Consider the following 23,880-nt stretch of genomic DNA (forward strand, 5'->3'; position numbering starts at 1 on the left):
GGCCAGGTGAAGAAGGACTGAATGTGAATGACTAGCATTTAAACTTGCCAAGGTTGCATTTGTATGTAATCTAGCTCACATCATATGAAATAGAATCAATAAGCCTTTTACAGCTGGTTGTCTTTTGGGACATGTTAATTATGTTAACAACCAAAAATGATGTTATTTGCTGCTGTGCTTTTTTCCAACATTGTGATTTCAACTTCCTCAGTGGTTGAGCTCAGGGAAACTAAATCTTTAAGCTTGTGACTTGATGTACCCAGATGCCCATTTGATCTACTAAATTCAGATTGCAGCTTCAGCTGTCTGTTAGCTCACCGGCTAGCAGTTGATGTGACAATCCATATCAGCAAACATTTGGTTTTGATTTGTTAGTTTACCACTGGGGATGCAGAAGTGAATCCTGTTTGGTTCTGCATCAGCATTCCTTCCCTAAAATGGAATGCACCCAACAAACTTTGGGCAGCATGAAATCCAGTGACTGTATTACAGTGTACTCACCTGTCTTTCAGGATCTCTGGTCACCTGTGACAATGTGTTGTATGTGCTGCTGTTTGGCTGGTGGATTTCTCTGCTCTACCTTCTCGTTGCCTTAATTATGTTTGTTACCATCGTGGGGATTCCTTACGGTAGGTACTGCAGCATGTCGAACATCTAACGTGAAGTAATGAACTGCATCCGCAGTACCATCGCTGTCTTTAAGGAGGGATGGTACTTGTTACGGTCTAACATTTATTTAATCTAACACAACAGATGGCAATTTGTCTTAATTCTTTTTTAAAAGGTAATTTGAAAATTGGAAAATGGACATTTATTTCCTTGCATGAATTCTATTAAATTCTAAATGAGTTCAAAATGCAAAATTAGTTTCATGAATCTATTTCCTTGCAAGGATCTATCAGGTGTATTGGCTTTTGAACATTCACCCCTAGTTATGTGCTAGATACTTGTAATTCCTGCAGTTTTGATATTACTAAACCATATCAATTGGCATCTTGGTGAGCTTGGTCTCCATTTGGCAAGTCCCGTGTACTTGGTCTTAAATCCAATTTCGTTGTGACAAACATGGAATTTTCTGCACCAAGTTGCAGGTAAACTTTCCAATTTCTGCACTGTGTTGATTTGCAGAGCTGATCTATTAAACATCTGATGTCTCTGTATCTTAAAGATGCTTTACCACAAAATCTAATAACTCCAGTAGGTTTTGTTTGGCCTGTTGTGTCTGATGAGTTTGCAAAGCCTATTTGGCTTTGTACATTAATAGAATTACACAGCACAGAAACAAGCCTGACTCATTCACGCTGACCAAAACGCCTGTCTTTACTCATCTCATTTGCCTGTGTTTGGCCCGTGTTCCTGTAAATTTTTCCATGGATCTATCCAAATGTGTTTTAAACAATTGTATCCATCTCTGCCACCACTTCTGGTAGCCCGATCCATTACCCACCACCCTCTGGGGTGGAAACTGTGGCCCTCATTTCCATTTAAATCCTTGTCACCTTACTTATTCCATCTGGCTTTTGACCTGCTCTCAATGGGAATGAAACTGCACTATCTATCCCATTTGTGACCCTCTAACAGGTGTCTCCTCAGCCTCATTCACCTTGGGAATCACTTCTAACCTACGTTGTCTATTGTTGCAAGTCGTGACGACACACCACAGCAAATTCCTAAGACACGGACATGTATTTGGTGAATAAAGTTGATTCTTGATGACCATCTGTTTTATATACTCCATCCTGTAGTGCACAGACAGTGTGTGTTCCTTTATTAGTAGATAGATCTTCCTTGAGCTGACTGGTAAGTTCTCCCTTGCATTTTGATCCTCTTTGGGAAACACCATCTCTGTTGTACAGATGAACAAATACAAATTTATGATTCATTTCTTTCTACAGAATATTAACCTGCTTTTTATGTTGGATATAGTATACTATCTCACCCATTATGTCCAGATTTGGAATAGTATGCCATCTTTTTTTATTCTTTCCACACCCCTCATGATTTAAGACAATGGGTGTTTGCTAGTCTCCAGATATAAAGCCTAGATTTAATTCCCAATCTACCTTGTTCTGAAAATTGTCTATTCTGAGGGAGTGGTCCAAGTCAGTACCTTGTTTCTCTCTCACTCTTATGCAAGTTTGGCTTGAATAACTAAACACAGCATTAAGATTATTGTTCCCTTTTTAAAACCCCCCGTGGACTGTTGTTCCTCTTTTTATGGTCTCTAGTTTTGTTCCTAATTATAGAATGCAAACTTTAATTGTGTCTGAAAATGGATTTCCCCTTGATCTTGGGTTTGTATAACATTATATTTGACTTGTATCTCAGTGTAGACATCATAAGGTGGTTGGCATCATCTAAATTTAGTAAAGTGCTTGGCCTCTAGCCTCCTGACTAATTTGATAATATTTCTTTTTTAAATTTTCTGTTATTAAAAGGCAAATTTGGATGAAGGCTCCATCCTCAAGTGCAAGCCTACATTTTCTGTGCTGTGTGTGCTTGTCTCCTCCGTCCCTGGCCACTTGCTTCAAATGCTGATCATCTTCGTCCTTAGTACTATCTGCAGTCACGGCTGGAAGTCTCTCCTGTTTGTTGAAGGTTTACAGTGCCTTGTAAAAGATTCAACCCTCAACCCTTTGTTCACGTAAATGAGTATTATAGCAGGGATTTACCAATTTTAACAAAAAGGGGAAATCCTAAAGCAAGAAAAACCAAGAACTCTAAAACGGAAATGTCAGCAGTTCAGAAGTATTCATCCCCCTTTGCTCAGTACGTAGTTGAACACTTCTCACAGCTATTGCATCCAGTTGTCTTTTTGGTTAAGTCTCTATTAGCTTTGCAAAATGTTGGGGAGCAGCGGAGAACAGCAATCTTGAGGTCTTGTTAGAAATGCTTGATGGAGTTAAGATTGGTACCCTGACGGTCACTCAAGGACATTAATTTTCTTCATTTGAAGCCACTCCATGGTTGTTTTGACAGTTGTTCTCCTTCTGAAAGACAAGTTTACTCCCCAGTGTAAGCTTTCCAGCAGACGCTCCAGGCTTTTATCCAGGATCTCCGTGTTTAGCAGCAATCATCTTCCCGTCAATCCTGACCAGGTCCCTCCTGCTGAAAAGCATCCCCATAGCGTGATGTTACCTCCACCATACTTTGTAGGGATGGTGTTACCTGGCTGACGCGCAATATTAGATTTATGCCACACATAATGCTCAGTGTGAGGCCAAAAAGTTCCACTTTAGGCTCATCTGACCGCATCGTTACGGTATCCTCTAAGTGATGTTTTGCAAAATCTTTACAGGCAAGAATATGCTATTTTTTAAACCTGGCGTCCCTGCCACTCTTCCACAAAGACCTTTTTTTTTTAACAAGGCTTCAGAGATTGTGGAGCCATGAACTTCATCTCCAGTTACAGACACTGACTTCTGCAACTCACTCACTCAGTGACTGGCATCACCGTTGCCTCCCCTACAAGTGCCATTCTTCTCTGGTGACTAAGTTTAGTGGGGGAGCCTGAACTAGGCAGTGTGGCTGTGGTTTCACATTTTTTCCTCTTTTTCACAATGGACTGAGCTGAGCTCTGAGGTAATGTTCAGTGTCTTTGAGATGTTCTTGTACCCTTCCTCAGGTTTGTACTTCTCTATTATCATTTCCCTGACTCGTCTTGAATGTTCATTTTGTCTTCATTTTGGTTTGGTTTGTTGAAAGTCTACCATACTTTTGAATTCATTGAAAACAGGTGATCTTCCAATTTCCTGCATCAACAAATGGGGTGAGTTTGTAAGGTAATACAGTGTATTACACCTGAGGAAAGTTAGCGTAGTAATTACAAAGGGGATGAGTACTTCTTCAGTCTCTTAAATTTTGCTTTTAATTTTTAGTAAATTGTTGACAGGTTTTGGAATTTTTCTTTTGATTTAACATGATGCACTATGTTTTGTAGATTAGCTCAAAATCCTACAATATATTTTAAATGTCGAAAACAAGACCTTAAAATGTGAAAATAGTTGTGGTTGCTGAATACTTTTTCAAGGCACTGTACCCTGGTTAAAGGCTGATTTAAAACTGTTGGTATCCCTTTCCTTTTTGGAGCCAAGTGGTATTTTGTGTCTGCCTTTGCTTCCTTCCCCCACCACAGAGTATATTTACACAGAGCACATCTTTTACCAAATACCCCACCACCCAGGCCACACTACCTCCTTGGTCGCTTGTCTGCTTTGTTTCTGTACAGCCCTTGGTGGGGAGAAAGGTGCCAATTTAGGAAAGTAATACACTTCTATTTATTTTCCAGGTAAATCATGCTGCTGTCTTGCTGGATATTATTTCTGGCCATTTGGGAAGATAATTCAAAAGGTAGGAGCAATCACTTCTGCTTGACTTGTTTTCAAGTTGTGTAATCTGTTAAGACCTCAATGCTTACGGATCGACTGTGAACCAGGGTGAAGTGAGTTGATTTTTGGTTAACATATTGTGCAGTGAATTTGGTTAGTTTGCATTTATTGAGTGTACTAAGTATTGTGTAGTCACATTATAGCAAAGTCCAAAGCTCGTACAGTATATGTTAGATCAGATTAGATTACGAGGACACGCAGTCCTCTTTTATTGTCATTTAGTGATGCATGCATATACGATATGCTACCCTGAGATTCAATGTCTTGCAGGCATTTACATGGGAAAAAGAAATAAAATAGAATTTTATATTAAAAGAAACTATGCATAAACAAAGACTGATAAACAACCAATGTGCAAAAGAAGGCAATCTGTGGAAAAAAAAATCTGAGAACACGAGTTGTAAAGAGTCGTTGAAAATGAGTCTGTATGTTGTAGAAACAATTCAGAGCAGTGATGATTGAGGTTATCCATGCCAGTTCAGGAGCCTGGTGGTTAATAACTGTTCCTGAACCTGGTGGTGTGGGACCTGAGGCTTCCGTTCCACATGCCTGACGGTGGTAGTGAGGAGGTAGCTTGGCCTGGATGGTGGGGTATTTGGTAAAAGGTGTGCTCTGTGTAAATATACTCTCTGGTGGGGAGAAAGGATGCAGGAGAGAGTCAGCAGGATGGTGCCTGGGATGGGGGCAGTAGCTATCAGGGATCGGATAGTCAGGGTTTATTCTCAGTTGATGGTGGGGAGGGATGTGCTTGTGATAGGACCTTGTGCACTCAAGTACAATCGGTGTGTTTTCAAAATGGCTTCTGAGCTGCTTTTGTTCCCTTTTCAAAGCCATTCGTGAATCGGAGGAAGAGCAGTGTGCGATTTGATGGCGAGAGCACTCCTGAGTCGACTGCGGTGGAAACCACATCACTGCTCGGTGCCGTGGAACAGACTGGCCACACTCCTGCAGAGTCTTCAACTGTGGGAACAAAATACTGGGTAGATTGTCTGTTCAAAGACAGCTTTCCTTACTCCTATGAACCTTCTTAATATGAACAGTAACTTGGTACTTGGATATGGATGAAAGTTTACACTGAAGTTCTACACTTAGTAGCCACTCTATTAGTTACACCTGTACACCAGCTCATTAATGAAAATATCTAATCAGCCAATCATATTGCAGCAACTCAATGCATAAAAGCATTCAGACATGGTCAAGAGGTTCAGTTGTTGTTCAGGCCAAACATCAGAATGGAGAAGAAATGTCATCTAAGTGACTTTGACCATGGAATGATTGTTGGTGCCAGACATTCCTGAGAAATGCTGATCTCCTGGGATTTTCACACACAACAGTCGGTAGAGTGGTGCAATAAACAAAATAAAACATCCAGCGCGTGGCAGTTCTGTGGGTGAAAGTGCCCAGTAATGAGAGAGGTCAGGGGAAAATGGCCAGACTGGTTCAAGCTGACAGGAAGATGAGAGTAACTCAAGTACCCACACATTATGTCAGTGGCGTGCAGGAGAGCACCTCTGAATGCACAACACATCGAACCCTGAAGCAGATGGGCTTCAGTGGCAGAAGACCACGAACATACACTCAGTGGCCACTTTATTAGGTACAGGAGGTTCTAATAAAGTGGCCACTGAATGTATATTTCCTACTTAACATGTTGACCTGTGTAACTTCATATGAACTTGTTTTTAATGTATGGAGTCAGGAGAAGATGTTGGACGTTTATGCAGCTTTTGAAGGTTGTTTGACTGGACGGTAGAATGTCCAAGATAAGAATTGAACTGAGCTGCTGGGAAAGGGCACCGTTATAGAACATTGTGAAGTGGTGCATCTCTCCAAAATGGAAAGTATGTTCCCCTGTGAATATTTCAACCTGATTTATTTATTCAACATGGAACAGACCCTTCTAGCCCAACAAGCCACACTGCCCAGCAACCTGAAAATTTAACCCTAGCCTAATCACAGGACAATTTACAATAACCTACTAACCAGTACGTCTTTGGACTGTGGGAGGAAACCCACCCAGTCACAAGGAGGATGTACAGACTCCTTGCAGAGACGTTAGAGTTAAGCACCAAACTCTGCCCTGAGTGGTAGCAGTGTTGTGCTAACTGCTGTTAGTTTCAATGGTATGACATGCTGCTCCTCGCTCCTCTCAGATTAAAACAGTTGTTCGAATCTCTGCATCTGTTTGCCATGGTTTTCAGAATGTGTGTACAGCTATGCTGTGCTTTTAACTTCCTTCTTTTTAAGCATGGACGTCCAGTTTGATAGTTGACGTCGAATTTGATTCTTTCTTCTTCAGCCCATCATGCCTGCTGGGGTGTGGACTGCCGACAGCAGCTAGCCAGACTCCTCTGTCTGGGGCCAGCCGTTCAGGCTTCTCCAGGAGCAGCCCCCATCTTTTTGGTCTTCTAGAACGTCTGTTGGTGTTGCTGCAGCAGTGGGTTTTTAGCGGGTTGTGGTTGCCATGTCCAGCCTTCCTCAATTTGCAGCCGGGCTTAGGACTGTCCAAAGCGGAGTTGGAATTTCATTACTTGACAAATTAATTTCTTTGTCTTGATTCACTTCCAGCACTGTCCAAGCACGTACGTGTGGCTTCTCCTGGGGTATCCACTTCTCACACTTGCCCACTGCCTGGCTTCCTTCATTGCCTGGATTTTGGTTGTCACCATCCCAATAGCCAAGCTAAATGGCAGAGCCATCACCGACATCTTGCTAATGCCCCCCGAGCAGCTTCAGATCAGAACTTCCAAGAGGGTAAGAATCTTGTTTTGTTGGCAGTGCACAGTATCTCCTTGTCACCAGGAAATTTACATACTGTGTCATTTAACAACTAGAATTTATGGCAAAAGGAGGGAGCTTTAAGGAACATCTCAATGTGGTAAAGCTTCATATTTTAAAAAAATCTGCGGGTGCTGGAAGTAAGAAATGACATCCTGATGGAAACACGCAGCAGATCAGGCAGCAAACGTAGAGAAAGCCAGTTATAGTTGCAAATCCACTACCTTTTATCAGAAGTAGGAAATGAGTAGGTGTGGAGAACTAAAGTGGGGGGGGGGGAATATGCAAACAGTGGTGGTGAAGGTTGTGGGGGAGGGTTGGGTTGGAATGTGAATAGGAGCTGAATAAGGCTGTGGTGGAGAGAGCCCTGGAACCGAGATGCACGTTGTGCTGGGAAGGCAGGGCAGGGCAGCTGCTCCGTCTCCTGTGGTATCAGGGGAAGATGCTGATTGCTGTTTATGGAGATGGGAGAGTGAACCAAAATGTTGTTCGGGAGTTGGTGGGCAGTCCCTTTGGAGATGATAAAGTTGTCTATTTGAAGATGGAAAGAATGCATGCAAAGTCAGAGCTTTATCTTCAAAACAGACTTTCTCTTTCTTATAAGCTGACATCAACAGGGGAATTGGTTTTCCTGGAATGAACGCTCTCTGATCCAAAGTGTTCATTATTCTTTTTTCCCCTGTATCTCTACTCCACCTTTGGCACTGGAATGTGTGGCAACATTTGCAGGCTGTCCCTATCACGCCGTTACAAACGACACATTTCACCATATATTTCCATGTGCTTGTGATAAGTAAATTAACTTGAAGCTATTCCACAAGTGCTGTGTATATAAAGAGCCTCTTGCAATGAATGTCAGGCTTTGTACCTGTGTGTTCCATGAGCAGTCACTGTGTGCCATGTGAGCTGTGCATTTCTGATTGTACCCTGTATGTACAAACGCAAGCTTCCATCCTGGAGATTATGGGGTGGTTGTCAGGCTGATAACCAGGCATGGGTTTCTCTTGGCTCACTTCAGCCTGCAGTTTGTGTTTCAACCAGATCCAGACCTCCTCTCCCTGGTACCAAGTGCGCAGAGTCCCCCCCCCCCCATCTCTCTGTTACAGAATCACACCCCTGTCCTCTACTACAGTGTTACAGAGTCAGTCACTCCTCCCTACTACACTCATCATGGCATTTCTTTGAAAAAGGCAGAGATTGCAGATGGAAATCTGAGCATCAGATGGGCAGATCAAAGCTCTAACTAGGGGAAGCAATATGGGTCATAACTATGCCTGTCTGTTAGTGGGATATGTGAAATTGTCCTTATTTCATTTGTCACGTACCCCGTGACGGGAATAAAGAACCAGCAGAGATGGAAAACACTTTGGAGTCCAGTATTGCTATAAACTACTAATATTTATTAGTAACTATGCAATACAGTAATATAAATGTAGATAAATCAAACAGGTTAGCAATGATTATATATATATCAGTAAGTGTAGAAATATATGTATGAAAGACCCAGTTTCTTTCAGAATAGGGGTAAGAAGATAGAGTCTTACGATGATGAGTAAAGTTCAGTTCAGTTCATGGTATTGAGTTGAGTAGTGATGGAGAGAGAGAGAGGGAGAGATTTGAGTCTTCAGGTGAGCTGACGCCATCGATCTTCTCGTTGTCCTCCGAAATCCTTTAAAAGTCACCGACTGTGATCACAACAAAGGGGACCGGTTTTCTGTGGTGGAGCTATCACTCAGGTGAGGGTGGACACATGGACAACTCCCCACCAGTCAACCCCTTTCCTTTTCACTGCAAGAACCACTGATCGATCCGCCTGATCAATCCTGCAAAAACCCACTTTTCCTGCAGGCACAACAAAGCTCATTCAGTGTCCAAAACATGTGCCTGAAGTCTATATCATCTGACTTCCTATTTTATCTTCCTGTGCTGAGCATCAACTGTCACTCAAATAACTCCTCCTTCCTCTTTCTACGTAAGAAATGCACAAGCAGGCGAATATCCTTGAGAAGTATCAACACGCTGCCGAAAATCATAACATCGAGTGTCCATCAAATAACACCGCCTTCTGTCACCATAGCAACTTACGAGCTGCTCGGTGCCATCTCTCTCTCCAAATCAGCAGAAATCCAAAAGTTACTTCCAGTGCCTTAAAGTGCCAGTCCAAAAGTTAGTCTTCATCTCTCTCTGATTTTTCAAAACAAGATATTGGTGTTAAATAACTCTCTCTCTCTTTTCAAAAGCACAGTTAATAGGGGTAAACGAGCACAGTTCATAGGGGTAATTCAGGTTCCCGTCACACATTAATTCTTCAATATTTGATGACTCTTTGGCACGGCTTACTGATTTTGTACAGAATGTAGACATTTCACCACCTTATTCTGCCAGCTTCCACCCTGCGCTTGCTACCTTTGCTCTAATTCTTTGTGTTCTTAACTGCAGCAGTCCCCAACCTGGGGTGCACAGACCTCTCGACTAAGATAGGGGTCCATGACACAACAAAGGTTAGGACCCCTTGTCTTAAGTCTCTCTCTCTCCACTTTGGGATAGGTTAGTGACCAATGCCACCAGAAGCCCTTGAACTCCACAGCTGCATTGACTGTGACTCCCATCCTGCGTCCAGTACGGAATCCATTCCGTTTTCTGGTTCCATCTTATCCGTTCTGATGACATTTTCTGGTCAGTGCTCCTGTGATGTCTTCCATTTTTCTTAACCACTGCTACTGCACCTCTGCCCTCACCCCACACAATAAGTATCAAATTTCCCTTGCCCCCTTCTTTACCCTTTCCAACCGCAAGTGAAGCAGTGACCTTTGAATCTCTAATTTAGTGTGCATTGCCTTTGCTGTTTATGGTTTGATCTTCACTACAGCAAAAGAAGTTTTGGTGATTACTTTGCAGAACTCATCGCTGTTTGAAGTAGCCATAGTGACGTGGAGCTTCTGGTCACCTGTCGGTTTTGATTATCTTTCCTACACCCACTATGATCTGTCTTTTACCTCTTGCACTACTCAACTGAATCCAACAGCTTCTCATGTCATGATAGGCACTGTCTCAGTTTCCCAATCTTAGTCCTTGCTGCCCTGACCTGCACATTAACTTTGCTACTCTCTGCATTTGCTACCTTATCTCCAGCATTTTCTGTTGTTTTATATCGGGAATTTTCCTCTGTCTTTGACTCAAAAAGTAAGTGACACTGCGGACTGTAACTTCAAAACAGCGAGCTGTTGGTCTCCCCTATCTCGCTGTGGCAGGAGCATTATCTCTCTCTCTCCCCCCTCTCTCTCATCCTCCCCCCCACCCCCATGATGTCAAAGTGTTGGGTAGGATGGTAGTTTTTGATGGACCTGTAGATCATGGTGTCTGGAGGCTTGTTATTGTGTGGTGGTGGGGGGGGGGGGTGCTGATGCTTGCTGAAGTAGGGTGGGAGGGGAAGGTTGATGCTTGTGGTGAGGGAGGAGGGGTTTTGAGTTTCTAAGGTTTTTTTTCTGTAATTCCTTCTGTGGGTTTTTTTCTTTTGTGGTTGTCTGCGACAAGTAAGAATTTCAGGTTGTTTACTATATACATTCTCTGATATTAAGTTAGACCATTGAACCTCTGTACGTGGGTGACTGATTTGGCAGTAGATGTGGTGTTTGCACTGAGGCAAGTTTAAACCATTGCTTTTAGATGTCGGCAGTAAGTTTGCTCATAATTGTATATGTGGTATCCGGTATTAGCTGAAGTAATAATCCATCTGCTCCTGAATTTACAGATTAATGGGGTTGTTTCTGTAAAGTTGGCCAGTCTGTTTCTAGTTGTCTGTTTGGCCTAATAAAGAGCAGATAGCAAACAGCATCTTGTTAGATCTGTGCATTATTTTGAAAGTTTGACTTTAAGTTTATTTAAATTAAATTATCTCATCTACCTTACCTGATCTGTCTCGCTGGAGTTTTATTGAAGTTACGGAGATCTCCAATGATTCTGTGCCAATTTAGCAAAAGGCAGTTTTCTCAGATCGGTCTAATGGTTCCTCGATTAGCTTCATTGAAAATTGTATTTTCCATTAGTGTCTTTAACACAACAAAATGCTTCAGGGTGCATAATGAAACTACTTTCAAATAATTTGACAGGGAAGCCATATCAGAAACTGAGATATGTTAGGCAGTGGAAGATTTTAAGGAGAATTTGGCAGCAGGGTTAGTTAGATTTCAGATTTTGGAGTCCTCACTTGAGTGATGAGTTGAGTGATGCCAGGATTAAAACAGATTTTGTTACACTGGGAGGCTGGAGAAGGAGGGAGAGATCCTCTGTTGGTTTGGAAATTGATTTTTAAAATGAAGGCTTCAACACTCATGATCCCTTCTGACTGTTGGAACAACTGGTTCTGGTCTCTGACATTATCACTAAACCAGGACTAGTCCAAGATCCTTTTGGCTGCAAAATCAAATCACAGCTATTAGTGCAACAAAGTTCCTAGTCTCTGGTCCCTGCTGACTTTATGTAAGAGCAATTTACCTGGTACAGCTTCATTATCCTCTCCCTGTAGTCCTGTAAATTCTTTTTCTTTTTAGATATTCATTTGGCTCCTTGTTCAATACTGCCACTGAGTCTGCCTATGCAGTGTACTGTAGACCCTAATCATCGGCTGGGGAGCTGAGGCGGGGCAGTGCTGGGATTTTTTTCTAGTGTTGTTTAATGACCCCTAGCTCTGGATTCCTCTGCCAGTGGGAGAAATCCTATGTTTTACCCTACACTTGTGCAGGATTCCTTGCAGGTTATCTTGCTGGTTGAGCCAGTGGCAAGGAAAGCAAATGTAGTGTTAGCGTTCAGTTTGAGAGGACTCGAAGCATGGGTGTGATGCAGAGGCTTTGGCCAAACCGCACTTGGAATATTGTGAGCAATTTTGGGCCCCTTATCTAGAAAGGCATTTGCTGACGTTGGAGAGGGTTCCAAGGAGGTTCACGAAAATGATCCTGAGACGGGAAGGGTTGATGTATGAGGAGAGTTTGATGACTCTGGTTTTCTACTCACTGGAGTTTAGATTTCATTGAAAGCTGTGGAATATTGAAATGCCTAGACAGAGGGGACTTGGGGAGGATGCTCCCTATAGTGGGGGATGTTAGGACCAGAGGGCACAGCCTCAGAATACGAGGACATCCCTTCAGAACAGAAAGGAATTTCTTTAGCCAGAGAGTGATGAATCTGTAGATTTTACTAGCACAAACAGTTGTGGAGACCAAGTCATTGGGTATATTTAAAATGGAGGTTGATATGTTCGTGATTCGTCAGGGCGTCAAAGGTTATGGGGAGAAGGCGGGAGAATGTGGTTGAGAGGGATAATAAGTCAGCCGTGATGGAATATCAGAGCAGACTCAATGGGCCAAATGGCCTAATTCTGCTCCCATGCCTTGTGGCCTTATGGTTTTAACACGTAGCAAGAGGTACAGCCCAATGTGATTGATACGACAGATACCTGGATTGAAAGGTCCATCTGAACTGATTTTCCTTTCTCCCACTCCCTACCCTCAGACTGATATCCCACTGGAAGGAGAAGTGGTCCTTTGTTGTTACCGCGCTATGAATCTTTACTATTACAAGTATACCGTGGTCGGCATTAATGTGTTTGCTGTGAGTATCCTTTCATTCATTATGGAGTTGCTAGGTCAGAGAAAGGTACTGTTGCTGGATACTTAAAGTAGAATTTGAATTACTTTGACCTGAATGCTAATTGTGCACGTTTAGAGTCCCCAAATTATCCCACTCCGTTGCTTAGTGTTGACCAGTAAACCGGTCAGCACAGTTGATCGGTTCAGTAAAATTCATCGACCACCACCCTGGGGAAGTAATTGTCAAACTTGTTTGAACTATGTGCTGTACTAACTTTTTTAGTGGAAAATATTATCTGCACAAGTAGAGATGATTGTCTTCATTCATTTTTTATTACTGAGATGAGCACTCTGTCTTCAAAGAAGTAAAACCCCAAATGGTTTTAATAAAACTTAAAACCTAGTTGCAGTAGTTCTGCAAAGCTTGCGAGGTGAGTTTTGAGAAATCTCTTGCCTTTTTACTACTAAGAAATGCCACTGGCCACAGTGGCCAGCTGTTGTTGGGGATTAGCTCTCTGGTCGATATTTAGAACTTTTCCTCTGACGGAAGCAAACTTAAGTCTGCCTCTGCTCCACCACATTATGGATTCATCACTCTGAGAGACTTTTTGTTCTTCATTCTATTAATAATGCAGTAAATTGATTGGGCCTGTGCAAGCATGCTACACAGCCGAGCCTTGCAGCTTACAGCTTGCACTGTCTGTATAGTCGAAGTCTTTTCTAGCTCTGTATAGTCGAAGTCTTGCAGTATAAACTTTACAAAGGCACAACTAATTTTCATTCATCTCCTGAGTCTCTTTTGGAGCCTGTACTGTGGTCAGTGGTTAATATCCACAGATTACTGTTTTTTTTTCCTCAGGCTTTTTTGTTGCTTAGAAATGTCACCAGCCACAAGTGGTCAGCACCACTCTGCTCAAAGTTTAGAATCAGTTCTTAGTCAGGAGCAAATCTGAATCTGCCTCCACGCCACTGCGATGTGGATTCTTGAATTTGAGAGACTTTATCCTGTTTCTGTATCTGGTCATTTCTTTAACTGGTTCTTCAGATCTGCTTCCTTTAGTAGTAGTTGCTCTGGTTTTGGGGTATGCTGACACGGAGAATCACTATGCCAGTTCACCGGTCAAGTTTGCTCTATCGATCCTGGCAATAATTCCCCTGTCCTACTACATCGGAATGGCCATCGCCAGGTAAGCACAACTTTGTTTTACTTTTGGTATCTCCTCAGAGGAACAGGGCATGCAGGGAAACTGTCCCTTTCTGTTGTTTCATATTACCCCTCTTGCAGCCAGTTCCCCCCAACCTTCCCCAACCCCTCTCCTATATCATCCCTGGTATTCCCTCTTTATTTGTATATTCTTCCACATAAATGAGTCAGGAAGATTGAGTGACTCACGGAGTGGCTGCTGTTCTTTATGGGAGAACTGTCCCAGACATGTTTGAATTAACATAAAAATAAGGTAAACTGGTTATTTGGTTTTGGAATATTAACTACAGTTGGCCCTCCTTATCCGCGAGGAATTGGTTCCGAGACCCCCGCCCCTCCCCCCCCCGCAGATACCAAAAGACACGGATGCTGGAGAGAGAACTTACGGGTTTTCCCGATTTGCGGTTGGTTGAATTCGTGCATGTGGAACTGGCAGATAAGGAGGGCCGACTGTACTTGCAAAAGAGTATTCAAACAGTGGCTATTCAAACATCACAGAGAAGGCATGGCAATGATTATACTGTGTTAGGAGTTTGACGAGTTTTGGTATGTCACCAAAGGCAGCAAATTCTACAGCTGTACAGTGGAGAGCATTCGGACTGACTGCATCACAGCCTGATATGGAGGGTTTGATAGAGGCTGTTGGGGTTGTCGTCTCAGCCAGCTGCATCACAGACACTAGTCTTTCCACGGTCCAGGGCGTCTTCAAAAGGCGATGGCTGAAGAAGGCTGCATCACCATCCAGGGCATACCCTCTTCTCAATACTACCATCGGGAGGAGGTACAGAGGCCTGATAACCCAGGTTATAGGAACAACAACTTCCCCCTCCCATCAGACTGCTGAACGGTCCATGAAAACTACCTCAGAATTCCTCTTTAGCACTATTCATTTCATTTCATTTTAATTGTAACTTACAGTGTTGTTATCTTGCTTTGTACTGTTGCCACAAAATAACAAGTGCCACAACGTACAGTACATCAGTGATAATAATGCTGATTCTGAAACGCGGTGAGCTGATGGTGCAAATTTCTAAGCTGTCCATCTACTACCTTCCCCAACGTCTTCGAAAGCATTTTTTCTGTGGGCAGCTTGCAGCTCATCCTGGGACGGTCCGCAGAAAGAGCGTGCTGGAGTAGGATCGGAAAACCACAGTGCGAAGCATCACAATGGATAAGATAACACTCACAACATGCTGGAGGAACTCAGCAGGTCGGACTGCATCCGTGGAAACGATCAGTCAACGTTTTAGGCCGGAACCCTTCATCAGTCCTGATGAAACATCGACTGATCATTTCCACGGATGCTGCCCGACCTGCTGAGTTCCTCCAGCGTGTTGTGAGTGTTGCTTTGACCCCAGCATCTGCAGAGTATTTTGTGTTTACAATGGATAAGATGAACTCTTCTCTCCATTTTCTTACCACAATGGAAGTCATTCGGAATAATAAAGAAACGTGAACAGCTAGAAACACTCAGCAGGTCAGGCAGCTAAGGAACAGATTCAGATTCAACACCCTTTGTTAGAACTGAGCAACAGAAAACGTGTTGCTTTTCAATAGCAGAGAAGGTAGAGGGGAGGGGAGGGAACGTCAACTCAGACCATGAGAGGCCTGCGTCGGGCCCTACAAGGCGCAGATTGGAAGTCTATGTGGGGCGCCACTCCTCGCACAGACACTAGAGCAATGTGTGGTTAAGTGCCTTGCTCAAGGGCACAAACACGCCACAGCTGAGGCTCGAACTAGTGACCTTGAGGTAACTGGACGAACACCTTAACCACTTGGCCACGTGCCAACACAAAGTAAAGAAGTTCAAAATAAGTTTTTCTTTAATCAGAGTACACATATGTCACCATATACAACCCTGAGATTAATTTCTTGTGGGCATACTCAACAAATGTTTAGAATACAGTAATAACTAAAACAGAAGAAGCAGCCAACTGTTAGTGTAGGAGGGTCACAGAGGAACAAGTCAGGGTGGTGTGGTGGACAACTGTTGGCTTTGGATCAGCGTTGGGGACTGAATGCAGTTGCTTCTTGAAGCGACTGCCCTATCTCAGTTTGGTTTATCCATTGTAGAGGAGACCACAGTAGGGACTACGGAATGGGTTACAGTAGATTGAGAGAAATGCAGGTGAATCAGGACCACATCTGGAAAGGCTATCTGTGTTCCTGGATGTTGGGAAGGGAAGGGGTTAAAAGTTGGGCATTGTATCTATTCTGGTTGCATGGGAAAGTACCGTATGACGAGAGTGGCAGGCAGGAATGGAAAAGCAGGCAAGGGAGCAGTGCTGCTAGATGGCAGAATTTGGCTCCGAGTAATGTACACCTGAGTGTATGGGACTGGGACAAGAAGCCAGAAACCTGCCTGTGCTCAGTCATCTCTAATAAAGCCTGAGATTTGAAAGGGTGCCGTCAGGTGATTGGCTGTTCAGTTACTTTCCCATGACTACATCCAGTGTGCCTGGAGATCTTGGAATTGTTGGTAAAATCTCCAACACTTGTTTTCAGTTACAAAGTATATATTTTTTAAAAACCCTGGACTTACACCCCCACTGCCAATTGAAGAGCTGAAAGGAGCATTACTTGGGAATCCTGTAGCAGTGCTGTCAGCAACGAGAAGACTGGATTGATCACTTTTCGAACGTAATGGAAACTCTGTGAGTCAGAACACACCGTGTTACTTTGCAGTCTTTAATTCACATTGCTTCACCTCTCCTGATTCTGTCAGAGAAAACTCAACCATCACTTCCTCTTTCGTGATATTTGCTCTGCAATTAAAGTGAAACTACCTTACTCTTCCAAGGAATAAGTGGATCCATTTACAAATATTTCCAGTGATGTCAGTGGCTAGTTTTCTCCCCCAAAGGTTTGCTCCTTGCTATCACTTTCCAGTGGGCTAGTTTGGGAATTGCCCAAAGAAACCTCAACACCCTCATTTCAACCGGTTTAAGATATTGTGGCTTGTTCTCTGGCTTTCTTGGAATCTTCTAGACCACGGAGGAGGAGATGATATCATATGCTACTCTCTGGCCTTCCTGGCATCTTCTAGAATCTATTCGAGGCCATGGAGGAGATTGTAATGTATGGATCTATTTCTTTTAGAGCAATAGCCCCCCCCCCCACTTAGCACTATGTATTGATCTGTTGTCTACGCATGTGTGTTGTTCTCTGTGTCTCTCTCTCCCCAATGCGAATATACCAGTTAATGCCACCTCCCGAGTGCGAGCCTTTTTGTGCTCAGATACAACAAATTGGTGATGAGTACAAACCAGAATATCAGAAAATATCACGAGCTGCACCGACAATTATGGGACACAGTGAGAGTTAAACTGTATGAGAAAGCTGAACATCCCATGAGTAACAGTGAGAGGCGTGCTGAATTTAAAGTGAAAATAATGAGACAATGGCTTCATTTGGGGAAGTTGACAAATTTGATAGCACTAATGAAGGCTACCACTAATAATGGTAGGTATTATATATCGAGAGGTTGAACTGTTGTGTTGTGCAAACAATGTGGAGAGGCGAAAGGAAGCCCCTACACTTCCTAGCTTAATGGGCCCAAGGACGTACAGTCTCTTACGCAACCTAGTAACCCCTGCAAAGCCAGCAAGCAAGATGTTTGACGAAATTGTTACACTTTTTAAAAAATTACTTTTCATTATTTATTCATTTATGGGATATGGGTGTCGCCAGATAAGCCGGCATTTATTGCCCATCCCCAGTTACCCTCAAGAAGGTGGTGATGAGCTGCCACCTTGAACCACTGCAGTCCCTGAGCTGAGGATACACTCACAGTGCTGTCAGGGAGGGATTCCATGATTTTGACCCAGTGACAATGAAGGAATGGTGATATGTTTCCAAGTCAGAATGGTGAGTGACTTGGAGGGGGATTTCCAAGTGGTGGTGTTCCCAGGTGTCTGCTGTTTTCATCCCTCTAAATGGTAGTTGCCGTGGGGCTGGAAGGTGCTGCCTTAGGAAATTTGGTGTGTTGTTGCAGTGCATCTTGTAGATAGTACACACTGCTGTGACTGCTCATTGATGTTGGAGGGATTAGATACTTGTGGAAGGGGTATCTATCAAGTGGGCTGCCTTGGGCTGGATGGTGTCGAGCTTCTTGAGTGTTGATGGAGCTGCACTCATCCAGGCGAGTGACGAGTATTCCATTACACTCCGTATCTGAGCCTTGTAGATGATGGACAGGCTTTGGGGAGTCAGGAGGTGAGTTACACACGGCAGGATTCCTAGCCTTTGACTGCTCTGTTTATGTGGCTAGACCAGTTCAATTTCCTGTCAATGGTAACCCCCAGGATGTTGATAGTAGGGGATTCAGTGATGGTGATGCCACTGAATGTCAAGGGACGATGGTTAGAGCCTCTCTTGTTGGAGCTGGTCATTGCCTAACACTTGCGTGGCTCGAATGTTACTTGTCACTTGTCAGCCTAACTCTGGATATTGTCCATGTCCTGCTGCATTTGGGTGTGAACTGCTTCACTGTCTGAGGAGTCACGAATGGTGCGGAACATTGTGTAGTTGTCTGCGAACATCCCCACTTCTGACCTTATGATGGAAGGAAGGTCATTGATGAAGCAGGTGAAGATGGTTAGGACACTTTCCCTGAGGAACTCCTGCAGTGATGTCCTGAGGATTTGAACCCTAAACCACTGGTAATAGCTGAGAGATTTAGATTTTACAAAAGGAACCTGTCAAAAGATGAAAGTATTTCTGAATACATTGCAGAACTACACAAACTTTCCCAGTACTGTGACTTTAGAGATGGACTTTCTGATGCATTAAGGGACAGGCTTGTATGTGGGATGCATAGTCAAAGCACTCAAAAGAGGCTACTATCCAAAAGAGACTTAACCTTGGGACAGGCATTGATCATTACAATATTGTTAGAGACTGCAGCAGAACTATAGAATGGGAGTTTAGATTGTGAAATGCTCAAGATGTCCCTGAATGGTGCGAAAAGCCAAAAATGTTATTGACGTGGCAAATCCTCCCATGATACAAATGAAAAAGAAAAGGTCTGCAGGAAGTGTCACAGACAAGGTCACATAGAGAGAATGTGCAAGGCAGACAAAAAGCACAACTGAGTGAAAAATCTCAAACACAAAACTAAGCAAATACATAAAGTTACTGAATGTAAAACAGAATCAGACAACATGGAGTCTGACAAGGGTGAACTGTCATGCCTGGAACTGCATAGTATAACTGAAGCAGATCACAAAATCATTTGGATCACAATAGAAGTGCCGGGTATAAAACTGAAAATAAAGCTGGATACAGGGTCACCTTTATCCATAGTTCTAGAGGCTGATGACAACAGACTAGTTACTAAGATACCATTAGAGAAGACCTTGGTGGTGCTAAAGACTTACATGGGTGAAAAATGTGTCTCCCAAAGGCAAACTGAAACTAAATATGACAGACGGAAGCCAGACATTAGAGCTTTGTGTACTGACAATTGGAGGGCCAGCACTTCTTGGACTTTTTGAATGGTTGAGAAAAATCCAACTCGACTGGCACTCAAGCAAAGCCCTTAGTGTGACATCAACGGGCAGCTGCAGCCCAAATGGAAGCTCTAACCAGAGACTGGCACAACTGCTTACTGCTAATGAGAAGATGTTTGAGAAAGGAATAGGTAAACAGATTGAAGACTTGGCCAAAAGCTGTTGTGGATGCCAAAAAATTCAAAATGCATCCTCACAGGCACTGTTAAATCCATGGGAGAGACCAGTTTCACCATGCCAAAGAGTACATATTGACTTTGTTGGACATTCATGGACTCCATGTTTCTGTTTACTGTGGATGCTCATTTGAAATGGTTATACCAATGAAGTCAACCACCTCAGCAAAGACTGTCTCCGCCCTGAGGACTATGTTCATTGGAAACGGCTTACCAGAACAAATTGCGAGTGACAACGGACCACAATACATGTCTGAACTCTTCAGATTGTTCATGAAGAAAAATGGCAAGTCAGCTCTTCCCTCACCACCCAGCAGCGAATGGGTTGGCTGAAAGGTGTGTCCAAACCTCCAAGAAGTCCATTAAAGCAATGGAGAAGGAGGGCATTTCTCTACAGCAGAAGGTGGATGGTTTGTTTTTTGTGTATCGGAACTCTGTTCATGTAAGGACAGGTCAAACACCTGCATTGCTGTTCATGAACAGGAATCTGGGATCTCGCGTAGACCTCCAGAAACCAGATCTATGCAGGGAAGTGCAGAATAAACAGTCCAACCAGTTGCCAAGTGAAGCAACAAGGAGCTTCGAGATTGGACTGGAAGTCCCAGCGAGTGATTATTGAGAAGACAAGTGGACACCTGGTAGGACAGCTACAAACTGGAGCATTGATGTACGTGGTGGATCAGACATGGAGATGTCATGTGGACCAGATGCTGGATGTTCAGCTGAAGGACACACCTGAGTCAACCTCCTCCAACAAGTCGGACACATTACAGTCACCAGACTTGCCTCTCAGTGATGATATCACTGACAACAACGTCACACCGTAAACTGAGAACGTTGTCTTAGACAAGACACCTGCCAAACCTGATGCCTCTCTGCTGGTCCAGAGGCACCATCTTGAAAGAAACAACACCACCCTAAAGACTGAACCTTTAGAACAGTGAAGTTAGTTATGGACTGTTAGTATGAAAGCATGTTTATTTGCAATATAGTGGGTTTGTGGAAGGGAAGCTGAATGTTTTATGCATAAAAAATGTTACGTTGCATTAATCTAAAGGGGGGGGTAGAAGTGTAATGTATGAATCTATTTCTTTTAGAGCAATGACCCTCCCCCCGGCACCTTCTCTCATGCCCCATCCCCCATAGTTGTGCAAAGATACAACCGAGATGATATCACAGTGTTGCTCTTTGGCCTTCCTGGAATCTTCTAGACTCTACTGCAGGGCATGGCAGAGGAGATAAAGTCACAGTGTGCTCTCTGGCCTAATTGATGATTTGGCTTCATTGACATGTTCCCTTGCCTAACGGGTTCCCTCTGTGGCTCTGTGGTGCATCTAAACTAGTCACCTTGAACACAGCTTGTGGTATTAGGGCCTCAGTTCTTAACACTTTTTACATAAAATTTCTCCAGAGTAAGTTTTACTGGACTGATTAGTGACCACTTTGAATGTGGTCCTAGTGTTTAATTCTCTTAAGAGATTTCGGATTTTTCAACATTGTCAACCACTTCCCCAATTATAAAATCAATGGGTCACTCGCCTGTTGGCTGAATGGCTGCTTTGTGATGGTTAACCTCTCATTGCCCCATCTCCATTGCCCTTATATCCTTACTTGTCAGAACTGTGAGTGGGAAGGTCGCACATCCCACTGGAGAGACTCAGTGTGTCAAGTGCATCCTCAGCAGTAGGGGAGAATTGTTGACATTCTGGGTCAATTCTATATCGGAACTGAGTGGAGTGGAGAGGTGGCCAGGATACAAAGAGGGAGAGTGTTGAGACTGGGGCTCCAGAGCTGATTGGTGGACTGGGCAAGGGTAGACAACTCGAGCCAGGTAGAGGAGGGGGGAGATGCGGAGTTGGGAGACAAGGACAGATGGATGATAGATGGAGACAGACACAGATGCTGCCTGACCCACTCAGTTCCTCCAGTAGATGGTTTGTTGCTCCGGATATCAGCATCTCCTGTCTCCTGTGACTTAAAAAATAATTTGGACTGGTTAGCCTTGCATGGGAGACAAAAGAGGGGTGTTCAGATTTCAAAATTTAACTTGAATTTGAAAGCAAAATGCATCATATGTTGCTTGTGTTTGTGCTTCACAATATAACCAACTGCTGACATGCTTTACCTCCAGAGGCCAGCTTGTGTTCGATCTTATGTAAGACCTCAATTGACGACAGCTGAATGACAGCAGCGTTATGTAGTGTTACTCCAAAGGAAGTATTGCAGCTTCACCCTTTAGCAATGTCACATGTAATGACTGCGATACTCCGGCATTTGTGGAATGTTAAACCCGTGATCCCTTTGTATCCAGGAATTCCTGTGTGCCAGGTTTCTCTTTAATTTTGCAGTCATGGCTACAATCATTGAGTCTACTCCACCATTTCTTCATGGCTGATCCAAATTTTCCTCTCAGTCCCAGTCTCCTGCCTTCTCCCCGTATCCCTTCATGCCCTGACCAATCAAGAATCTATCAACTTCTACTTTAAATAGACTTAAAGACTTGGCCTCCACAGCTGCCTGAGCCAAAGAATTCCACAGATTCACCACTCTCTGGCTAAAGAAATTCCTCCTCATCTCTTTTCTAAAATGATACCTCTCCATACTGAGATTGTGTCCTTTGGTCTTAGACTCTCCCACTATAGGAAACATCCTCTCCACATCCACTTTATCAAGGCCTTTCACCATTCGATAGGCTTTAATGAGGTCACCCCTCATTCTTCTGAATTCTAATGAATATAGGCCATCAAATGCTCTTCATATGAAAAGCCATTCAATCCTGGAATAATTTTCGTGAACTCCTTTGAACCCTCTCCAGTTTCAGCTCATCCTTTCTAAGATAGGGAGCCCAAACCTGCTGACGGTACTCCAAGTGAGGCCTCACCTGCACTTCATAAAGTCTCAACATTACATCCTTGCTTTTATATTCTAGTCCTCTTGAAATGAATGCTACCATTGCAGTTGCCTTCCTTGCCACACTCAACCTGCAAATTAACCTTTAGGGAATCCTGGACAAGGACTTGCAAGCCCCTTTGCACCTCCTTTTAGAAAATAGTCAACCCTTTCATTTCTTCTACCAAAGTGCATGACCATACACTTCCCAATACTATATTCCAGCTACCATTTCTTGGCGCATTCTCCTAATCTGTTTAAATCCTTCTGTAGCCTCTCTACCTCCTCAAGATCACCTGCCCCTCCACCTGTCTTCATATCATCTGCAAACTTTGCAACAAAGCCTTCAATTCCATCATCCAAATCATTGATATATAATGTAGAAAGAATTGCTCACAACACAGACCCCTGTGGAACACCACAAGTCACCAGCAGCCAGTCAGAAAAGGCTCCCTTCATTCCCAATCTTTACCTCCTGACAATCAGCCACTGCTTTATCCATGCTAGAATCTTTCCTGTAGCTTGTTAAGCAGCCACATGTGTGACACCTTGTCAAAGTCCCTCTGAAAATTCAAGTACACAACATCAATCAGTTCTCCTTGTCTATCCTGCTTGTTATTTCTTCAAAGAATTCCAACAGATTAGTCAGGCAAAATTTTCCCTTGAAGAAATCATGCTGACTATGGTCTATTTTATCATGTGCCTCTCAGTAATCTGAGACTTCATCCTTAAATTTTAACTCCAACATCTTCCCAACCACTGAGATCAGACTAACTGGCCTATAGTTTACTTTCTACTGCCTCCCTCCCTTCTTGAAGAGTGGAGTGACTTTTGCAATTTTCCTGTCTTCCAAAACCATTCCAGAATCCAGTGATTCTTGAAAGATCATTACTGATGCCTCTGCAATCTTTTCAGCTATCTCTTTCCGAACTCTGGGGTGTACACCCTCTGGTCCAGGTGACTTATGTAACTTCAGATCTTTCAGTTTCCCAAGAACCTTCTCTCTAGTAATGGTAACTTCAGACACTTCATGCCCCCGACACCTGGAACTTCCACCATACTGCTAGTATCTTCCACAGTGAAAACTGATGCAAAATACTTATTTAGTTTGTCTGCCATTTTGTTGTCCCCCACTACAACCTCTCCAGCATCATTTTCCAATGGTCCACTCTCACTTCTCCTGTACACATTATGTATCTGAAGAAACTTTTGGTATCTTCTTTAATATTATCGGCTAGCTTACTTTTGTATTCCTTAATGACTTTTTAGTTTCCTTCTGTTGGTTTTTAAAAGCTTCCCAATCGTCTGAACTTCCCACTAATTTTTGTTCTATTATTTGCTCTCTCTTAC

General features: G+C 43.3%; 1 protein-coding gene across 2 annotated transcripts in view; it reads left to right on the forward strand.

The window, feature by feature from the left end:
* cax1 (cation/H+ exchanger protein 1) overlaps nt 1-23,880 on the forward strand; it is a 67,344-nt gene that overhangs the window by 25,148 nt on the left and 18,316 nt on the right. For both annotated transcript variants that reach the window (XM_063073009.1, XM_063073010.1), the window contains 6 exons: nt 513-629; nt 4,289-4,350; nt 5,219-5,368; nt 6,957-7,142; nt 12,675-12,777; nt 13,797-13,938. In XM_063073009.1, coding sequence (XP_062929079.1) covers nt 513-629; nt 4,289-4,350; nt 5,219-5,368; nt 6,957-7,142; nt 12,675-12,777; nt 13,797-13,938 — 760 coding nt within the window. The remainder of the gene's footprint in view (nt 1-512; nt 630-4,288; nt 4,351-5,218; nt 5,369-6,956; nt 7,143-12,674; nt 12,778-13,796; nt 13,939-23,880) is intronic.

The sequence above is a fragment of the Mobula hypostoma genome, chromosome 20 (genome assembly GCF_963921235.1).
Source record: "Mobula hypostoma chromosome 20, sMobHyp1.1, whole genome shotgun sequence".
Classification (NCBI taxonomy): Eukaryota; Metazoa; Chordata; class Chondrichthyes; order Myliobatiformes; family Myliobatidae; genus Mobula; species Mobula hypostoma.